General features: G+C 37.1%; 2 protein-coding genes across 3 annotated transcripts; one reads left to right on the forward strand and one right to left on the reverse strand.

Moving 5' to 3' along the window:
- Nucleotides 2,961-7,034, forward strand: LOC107606220 (double-stranded RNA-binding protein 1). 2 transcript variants are annotated; one of them, XM_016308237.2, is made up of 3 exons: nt 2,961-3,295; nt 3,605-3,867; nt 5,953-7,034. In XM_016308237.2, the coding sequence occupies exons 1-3, from the start codon at nt 3,262-3,264 to the stop codon at nt 6,664-6,666; spliced, it is 1,011 nt and encodes a 336-aa protein (XP_016163723.1). In that variant the 5' UTR covers nt 2,961-3,261; the 3' UTR covers nt 6,667-7,034. The 2 variants fall into 2 exon arrangements, with proteins under 2 accessions (XP_016163723.1, XP_020962175.1); XM_021106516.1 differs by lacking the exon at nt 3,605-3,867.
- On the reverse strand, nt 8,228-9,384 carry LOC107606221. Its single transcript, XM_016308239.2, has one exon. It carries the CDS (start codon nt 9,170-9,172, stop codon nt 8,498-8,500), a length of 675 nt encoding a protein of 224 aa, XP_016163725.1. The 5' UTR covers nt 9,173-9,384; the 3' UTR covers nt 8,228-8,497.

A 9,384-nucleotide genomic window follows, 5' to 3' on the forward strand; every position in this document is an offset into this window, starting at 1 on the left:
ACGTGATCAATTTTTCTCAAAATATTGAATACATTAAAAATTTTAATATTTTAAATAAGGTTATTTGGATAATAAATATCTCATAAATTCATAGCAAATTTAGACTTTTTTTGTTTGTCAACCTTATAGTAAAAGAAAAAGAAAATCAGAAGAGCAAAAGATTGAAATGTACAATCATATGATATGAGAGTAAAAAATAGTGCCTCGACAGCCCCATTACCCATTAGAGTGGTTGGGAAAAACTAGCTGAGTTCGATCTTTACGCCACATTCATGAAGTGTACAAAATATTTACTTGGGGACAAAATATTTGGTTTAGCGTCAGAGTATGATTACGGACAAAACTTATTATGGTTTTTGCTCAAGCCCATACCTTTAGACTATAGTAGAGTTCTATAGAATTATAACGTGTTAGTCAATTGATACAAATTGAGTCCATACAAGCTGGGAGTCATTCAAAAACCAAAATTTGAAAAATGGATAATATGACGAGACACGTAAAGCAATTCTCACAAAAAGAGTTGGTAGCAATTTTGACTATTGAGACTTGCCAGCCCCATAAATGCTAGTCTTGCATATGCTATTTTTTAACAAATTTGAGTTGGTTCGATATCTATGATCTAGGAGTAAAATCTATTTTTCTTTTTACGAGTATCAATTTTATCATGCGTCATGTAACATCATACTACACAAAATTTTACGTTTAAATCGTAAATCAAAGATAGTTAGACATTACGACACCTAAAAAAATATATAATATAGATATAGAAGAATAACATCATAACTAAGAACCCGTGAAGAAATTAAAACTTCGAATGACCGATACTCACATACGAAAAACATTAATACGAGTGAATGTCATATGTTAAAGCAGAATATATATATAAAAGTTTGGATAGAATACATAATAATTATTAGTCTTGACCCGCGAAAACAAGGCCAGCTAGAAAATATTATAAAACCAGATGTACAAAATACAATTCTGTTTCTCTAAAATAAAATCTCAAAGAAAAAAGTAAACTAATACATGTTCAATAGTGGAGAAATATGCTAAGTACAAAATAAACTTCAAAAGTAAAGTCTTCTTCACTTCACCAACGAGTCCCACATTTTCAGCAAAATGCGTCACGTCCTGTTATCTGAAAAATCAACAATTTTCACAATGGGTGAGAACTCAAAGGTAGTAGTTCCAAATAGAGATTGTGTAAAACTATATGAACCCGTTGGACAATCCTACTCTCCAAACTCGTAAGGTTCAAACCTCGGGTTCTTTCTAATCTAAACAGAGTTAAGTTACTAAATTTCAATTCCATATCTATATCTAATTTCAATCATTTTCAATATATTACTATCCAAATTCCAATACTACAATTGTTCGGTCCATCATTTAGTTCAGTAATTTTAATCACAAACATTAATCAATACGGGTTTAATTCGCTATGCTTAGCATTTTCTGATCTATCATCGATCTCATTCATTCCCATAGTCATAATCATCATTAATCCCAAGTTTCATGTCTCAACAATAAAATCATATACAAACAATAAACAATACAAAGCAAACACAAGTAGAGAACAAGTATGGCAAGTATTTCAATTAGTAATTAAACAGAAATATACAGTTTGGTAAATCCAGATAAATATGCACACTCAAACAATAGCAAACAAATGCACATGATGCATGTCTGTCCTACTGGCCATGAACTCACGTGTCTATTAAACTAACATAACCCGAGACATCCCATAACTAACTTGGACATTGTCTCTCAATTGCGCATCTTCAGGAGGAAAAACCTATTCCGGACTATAGCAAGCCGGTCTCAGAGGGAGAGTGCCCTGTCACCTTATCACTGGAGGTATCACTCTATCGAGTGTCATGTCACTTGTCTCAAAGGGAGAGTGCCCTGTTACCTTGCAATAAGAGAGAACGTGGACAAAACAACCCACCACATTCCTCAAGAGAAACATTCCAAGCTTATTATAAGCTAGTCTCAGAGGAAGAGTACCTTGTCACCTTCTCTACGTCACACCGCAACCACAAAACAAGCGGGATGAAACCATCGTCCTTACCCGGTGCATGTGCCAAATCAATACGCAAGCGAGACGAACCTCCGACCTTGCCTCGCAAGCGGAACAAACCTCTCACCTTGCCTCTCAATAATCTTTGTCAATCTCAAACACGCAAGCGAGATGAGACCACCGTCCTTGCCAAATCGGTCATTCAGACCACAATCAGTCATAATCATTTACTATAATCAATTTTATAAGTTATTAGATTTCTTAACCCGAGTTCTTTATCAAATACTCAATTTTGTTCTATGGGTGAATGTGATAACACCATCGTCCTCACTATGGGCAAAACAAGGCTAACATTCCCACTTAACCTGGAACAAGTGAGACAAACCACAATCCTTATGTCTTATTCAGGTGCCTTAAATTTCAATTTAAACAAGTAGGACAAATCACAATCTTTACATTTTACTCAAAAAGTCAATCATTAATTATTAACTTTAATCAATTCTACAAATGATTAGATAATTTAACCTCAATTTATTATTAATTTCTCAAGTTTAGATTCATTAACCCCACAAATTTTATAGAAATATTTAGATAACTGTTTAAAAATACACATAAAAAAAGAAATAAAAATTTGATCTCTATATTTTTATTTTATTTTTTAAAAATATTATTGGTTGTTGAAAAAAATAACAAAAAAATATATACTTAGCAAAAAAATTGTTACGATAAGTATGAATGTCCATCAAGTTAACGTTGGGCTGTGCAATATTAAATATATGCGGTGCTTTGTTTCCCCATGGTAGACTTCATATTAATGAAGTTTGAAAAGGAGAATGTTGGACAAGTATAAATAGGGCATGGGTTTGTGATTATACGTACACAAACAAGTAATAATAAAATCACTTCTCTCTTTATGTTACAATCAAATACTCTTCTCTTCGGATGGGCGTGAATCGTGATTGAGGGCTTTTATAAGATTGCATGATACGAAAGAAAGAAAGAGAGAAACGCAAACGCGTCCCATCCACGAAGCGGCGCAGATTCCGGCATTGGATTTGCCCACAGCCGCATCAGCACACAACACACGCACCAATTCTCTCTCTTCTCTCCACTTTCACAGTTTCACTCCCACAAACACAAACACACATTACACGCAGTCACGCAACACAAACCAAAACACTGATACTCATCACTCTTCAGTTTGAAACTACCCAATCACAGACTATCAACCCTCGTCTTCACCCATGCCCACTATGCCCACTAATGAAGACTTCCAAGGTACTCTCTCTCTCTCTCTCTCTCTCCCTCTCTCTCGTTTCTGTTAGATTGTCTCATTTATTTCTTGATTGGAGCTTTTTCTTTTCTTTTCTTTTCTTTTCTTTTTTCTATTTCCCCCTCTTTGTAATACTATCGACAAGATATCTACTTTAATTTTCATTCATCGGGATAAAGAAAAAGAAAGAAACTGGTTTTAGTTGTAACACTGTATTTACGGAGCAGAAGGTTGTTTTGTTTTGGATGCATATTTCTCGTTCTAATTAATTAGTACACTTTTTCCTTTTCCATTGTTTGGGGGGAAAATGTTAGGTGTTTCGAATTGCTATGTGTTCAAGAGCAGATTGCAGGAGTATGCACAGAAGGTGGGGCTTCCAACACCTGTGTATGAAACTATCAAGGAAGGGCCTTCTCATGAACCCTCCTTCAGGTCCACAGTGATAGTCAATGATGTCAGGTATGACTCTCTCGCCGGCTTCTTCAACCGCAAAGCGGCGGAGCAGTCAGCTGCTGAGGTTGCTTTGATGGAGCTGGCCAAGACTAATGAAGTTAACCAATCCATTAAACAACCTGTTGTGAGTAGTCTTTTACACTTTTAATCAGTATGAAACTTTTGTTGTTAATGTTAGGTCTCTTTGCTTTTAGAAAATTCTGTTGATTTTTATTCTGTTTTAACTTTAATTACACAAATGTCACATTGTTTTCATTTTGTTTCCCTTGGTTAATTGTTAACTTGCCTTCTTATATTACATGCTCTGCAGCTGGGTTGTGGTGCATTGCCTTAATGCCTTGTTTATTTGATTGCCCTTTTATTTTGTTAGGAAAAAAATACTTATCATGCTTATCACAAAACTCTTGCACTTGATTAATACAACTTCTATTGTCTACAAGAGATTCCTCTTAAATGCCCTTCTGATGATATTTCTGTCTAGCTTAATGGTATGATGCTCTTGTGAGTTAATTAGTACTATAGTCTATATGCAACCATGTAACTTTATACTAGTTAGGGGTCCTTGAATGGTTTCCTAATCTTGTGTCATTTATATTTTGATAAATAAAGCTTCCCTTTTATTGTTATATGTCATTCTTAATCTAGAAAAACACTCCGTTTTGTTGGTTGGAGACTTGTTTCTTTCTTGGTGAATGTTTTCTGACTAGGGTTTTGCTGAACTGCCAAAATTGTTGCATAACTGTGGTTGCGTAGGTTTAAGGTGTGCATGTGGGGGAACCTCACCGGGATGAAGTGGTTGGTTGTGTATGGTGGAGGTTGTTGGCAGAGTGACCTGTCTGTTGGCAGTGTTGAGTACTCTTCTATCACTGGAAAATCTAGTCTATCTGTTGGTGGAATTAGTGTCCTCTGCTTGATCTGGTAATCTTTGTATTTCTTGGTGTATGATATGTGGTGGCCTGGTGGCATGATGCCTTTTTCTTTTACAGTTGGGTTGCTGATAGGGATTGATCGGCCCCACTTTGTTTGTGAAGGTGTTAATACGGTGGCTTTTGGTTGTAGATAGTGTAGTGGAATCAATGTTAGTTTCATGAGATGTGCTGCACAACCCTACTCGATTCTTTTGTATGCAGTAGTCTCCCGCCTGCTGGAATTCTTCAATTGCAGTTCTCCGAGAAATGTAATATGACTATTTTGTATATACCTTCCCTTATTAGTAGTTAAAATGAAAGTTAAGAAGAGAGAATGTTAAAAGTTTATCTTTTAATGTGAGAGAAGGGAAGGCATACACTTATGGTCTACTAATTGGTGGTGCAAGTATCATGTTTCAGCAAAATACAGCTTTACAAGATACTCTCCATTAATTCATAACACAAGTTCCCCTTCTAAAGTCGTTCCCACTCATAATTTTCAATCCCATCAGTGGGTCAGATAATGTTCTTTAACAAGGTTTAGAACAGATCTTGACTGGCGAATAGCATTTTAAAAAGGGCCTTCTGTTTATACAATTCTCTATCTGCTTGCTAGGCTGTTAGCAGCTCTTGTTACTACTAGCAAAGATTGAAGATAAAATATGATTTTGATTGCTAGAAAATTGTCTGCCTGGGTATGAAGAGATTTTATTTCTGTACTATAAGAATTCAATGCAGTAATCATCTGGTAATTACCATAAGATTATGCACAAGGGAAATGATGTAGGAGGTGATTGGCTGAGACCCAAAACATTAATGTTTTGTTCCTGTTATGGCTTAACCTGAGTTTTTGATAACTCATTAATATGTAGTCCTCACTGTTGAAAGCCACTCTTTCTTTGTCCATTTTGACTATGGGCTGATATATTTGTTGAATAGCATATCTGTGCATGGAAATGTTTCATAGCCAATAATCATAAATGTTAACAGAATGAGTTGGATGTTTATTAAGTCTAACAACTGCCTGTGGTTCATATCTTCGTTTTATCTAAAGGCTGCCTAAATTTTTTCGAGATGTGTAGAATTGTTCTGTGTATTTCACCTGTCTCGGTTATTAATACCACTTATTTCTACTACTTCATCTGATGTAATATTTCAACAGCTTATAGCTTTGTTGCACGATGTAAGGGGTTCATGATTGTATTTTCTCCGAAAAATTTTTTTTTGCATTCTATTCTATTACAGCTTTTCTAGTTATTGTGTATGGTTGCCTCTGACCATGTTGATGCCACTTCTTCCAGCATGAAACTGGATTGTGCAAGAACTTACTTCAGGAGTATGCGCAGAAGATGAATTATGCAATGCCCATGTATCACAGCCAAAAGGATGAAACACCAAGTCGAGCACCCAGATTTACATGTACTGTTGACATTGGCGGTATTCTCTATATTGGGGGAGCGGCAAAAACAAAGAAAGAAGCAGAAATAAAAGCAGCTAGAACTGCTCTGCTAGCTATCCAATCAAGTGCATCTTCTTCCCAAAACCAGTTGGGTCATTCACAGTTGACAGTAATTCCATGCCGGAAACGGGCAGCAGAAACTGTTCCCCCTGTTGATGAGACTTCAAAACCCCCAAAGCCAAAGAAGCGATTTAGGAAGAAATCTTCAAAAAGGAAATTCTCTAAAGATAAGACTGGCCGTAATGCTGAAAATGCAGGCGCTGGAGCAAATATTAATCCTGGGGTAGAGTCACATGCAAATATCAGCAATGAGTCTGGCTTCAAGGAAACAAAATGTGATGGAGCATTCATTTCAGAAGCCATGAAGAGTTCTGAGAATGGGATATTGCTTAATTATTGCGAGAAAGAAGTATTGGTTAAGGAAGGTTCTCCGGTGATGAATGGCAATGGATCTGTTGAAATTGGGAACTCAACAAAATTGCTTTCCAAAGATCCAGAAGCTAGTGTGGAGATGAACAAGCAGCAAGATAATGGAGAAATCATAAACGAACTGTGACAAATACTGGTATGTGTTTTGGGGTGCCCCGCCCGGGTGTGGGAAGGGGTGGGTTTGGTGGTTATATAGGCTTCGAGTATTGATTGAATCATGACTACTATTCAAGAAAATATTCAAGTTGGAGTAGACTATTTATTAGTTACAAAACCTTGAGGATCCCAACGGTTTTTCTTTGTTGGCCGTCACTCATCTAGGGAGGTAGAAATATAGGCTATGAGATTATTCAAAGCAAGTTGATAATTTTTATCAGTTAACTCATGCCATTTGAGACTGGTTATTTATTGTATTGTATTGTTGCATATATATATATTTCAACTGTCTGCTCCCTTTTTGTCCACAAGATGGGACATGATTTGAGCTTTTGTTTCTGTTTTTTGGGTATAAATGTGGGGATTGACTATGCTACATGGATATGAAAATCAGCCACAAGTCAGCTTCCATTATAAAATACATGTTGTAATATAAATACATATTAAAAATAAATTAAACTACACATGTATTTATACACATGTTGGTGACTGATTTTAGTGACTAAATTTAGTGTACGAATAATATTTTTGAATATACATGTCTTTCTGCGTACATTTACATTAAAAACTAAAATCACTTTTCAGTAATTACTTCTCATTTTGCACTAGTTAGTTTTTATTTCTATTCTTAGGTAGTTGGGTTTTGTTAAATAGGGACATAGACAAGGTAAACTAGAAGATCTTTCCTATTTTATTTTTGGATTGCATTTCCGGTAGGAATATGGTAAAGGCTAAAGTGGCAAAGACGGTACCTTCATCATAGCAGAAAGTGAAAGTCATTTGATATCTCAGATCATATTCTCAGAAATCTAAGTAGCGTCCATCATAGTCAAATGATTATATTACATGTACACAAAAAATCTGTTATTCGTATAGAATAAATCTGTTATTTGTATAAAATATATGTTAGAATATAAATTACACGTTAAAAATGGGTTTAACAATGCATGTATTTATAACAAATATACAGAGACTGATTTTTAGTGCGTACATAATATTTTTATAGTCAATACGGTTTTGCATTTTGCACCTTTGACCAGTGATACAAGTGGTTGGGTTAAAAGTCAAAAGTTAAAACCATGATGGAGAAGGTCAGACACCTTGGGGTTAGCCCTTAAGTAGTTAATTTCTTGGTGTTATCCATGAATATAATGAAATGATATGTCTACTCACCTTGCAAAGCACGAGTTGATTTATATCTTTGCCTCTGTCTTAAGGTGAGACCACACCAAATGCAATGTTAGTGCAGGTGTGAGTTAACCCTCTTTATAATGCAATGCAAACTTGCCAAGTGAGATCCTCAAATGTTTGCTTGTCTTTGTGCTTTTAACTGAATGTTCTGCGGGCAACTTCATTCTTCATCTGATCTGCATAATCAACAAAATCTCACATCCTAAAATTTTCCATTTTTGTTATCTTAACATCTTTTTCATTCATAAATCATAACTGGTAATGATAACTGATAATCAAACTTCATTTTCCCCGTCGCAGAGCATCGTACACACGTAAACCTAAACATAAGCCCAAGAAACTGAGCGAAAAAATGGAGAACTCCGTCAATTTCAACGCTATACAATTTCAGATCTCTATATTCTGCAAACCCTCTTACAGATGTTTCAGTTCAATACATCAACCAGCGTTTTATTTTCGCACATAACATCCAATGATTAGTGCACATGTGATACTATTAAGCACCATTTTCGTACATAATTAAGAACCAAACTGCAGCATACAAATGAAATTATGAAGTTCTCTAAAATCTGAAAATTCAAATTCGTAATTAAGACACCAATTTCAAACACCTATGAAGAACTCAACCTCTTGAGCGCTTCCTCAGCCACACTAAGCTTCGGTTCCAATTCAAGAGCCTCTTTATAAGCCTTCTTCGCTTCGTCCTCCATTTCCTTCTCCTCATAGCATTGCCCTAACAGACACCATCCTCTCGCGTTCTTCGGGTTCAGCTTCACCGACTCGGTCAAATCGGCAACCGCCGAGTCAACTCGGCTTTCGCCTCGCTCGCTCACTGCCAACTTCAGCTCCGCTCGCTTAACCAGCGCGTCACCCCTCTCCTCCGCGGCGAGCGACTTTGCTGCCAGCGGCGACAGCGCCGCGTCGACTGCATCGAGCGCCGAGGTCCGGAACCCTTGCAGATCGAGGATCATTGCTTTGAGTAGGTACGAAGCTGCATCCCTTGGATTGAGCGCGATCGCTCGATCTGCTTCGGTTAGGGCTTCGTTTGCGAGCGAATTCAAGCTGGAGGATCGGCTCTTCTTGGCGGTTCGGGCTTCAGCGAGGAGCTGAGCGCTGCGGACGAAGTGGCGCTTGGCTCGGACGGAGCGTCCCCTTGGGAGGCGGAGCCAGGCGAGGAACCTCTGAGGGATGCCGTGCATGGCCAGGAACGTGACTACAAAGAAGAGGACCATGACGACTTGGAGCACGATGTCGCGGAACATTTGTTTCTGCTCAGTGTCTTCCATTGATTTTGACGGTGAACTTCTCTCTTCCGGCGAGGATCTGAGGATTTTTCCGGTGGCAGAGAGCTCGGAGTTAGATACTTATTTATGTCGATTATTTGTGGCTTTTTGTTGTGAAAGAATTTCAATTTCAGTGTTCGGAGACTTTAATCTGCAGCCGCCGTGTTTGATTGGGTTCTTAAGTCAACTCTTAACTTCTTTGTTTTTTTTTTTTT

This window comes from Arachis ipaensis, chromosome B07 (assembly GCF_000816755.2).
Source record: "Arachis ipaensis cultivar K30076 chromosome B07, Araip1.1, whole genome shotgun sequence".
Classification (NCBI taxonomy): domain Eukaryota; kingdom Viridiplantae; phylum Streptophyta; class Magnoliopsida; order Fabales; family Fabaceae; genus Arachis; species Arachis ipaensis.

What these genes read in the sequence shown, in the direction of transcription:
- LOC107606220 (XM_016308237.2), top strand. Translation starts at nt 3,262, where the DNA reads ATGCCCACTATGCCCACTAATGAAGACTTCCAAG. An exon ending in CACTAATGAAGACTTCCAAG is followed by an intron (nt 3,296 to 3,604) that starts GTACTCTCTCTC and finishes GGAAAATGTTAG; the next exon opens with GTGTTTCGAATTGCTATGTG. An exon ending in AATCCATTAAACAACCTGTT is followed by an intron (nt 3,868 to 5,952) that starts GTGAGTAGTCTT and finishes CACTTCTTCCAG; the next exon opens with CATGAAACTGGATTGTGCAA.
- LOC107606221 (XM_016308239.2), bottom strand. Translation starts at nt 9,172, where the DNA reads ATGGAAGACACTGAGCAGAAACAAATGTTCCGCGACATCGTGCTCCAA.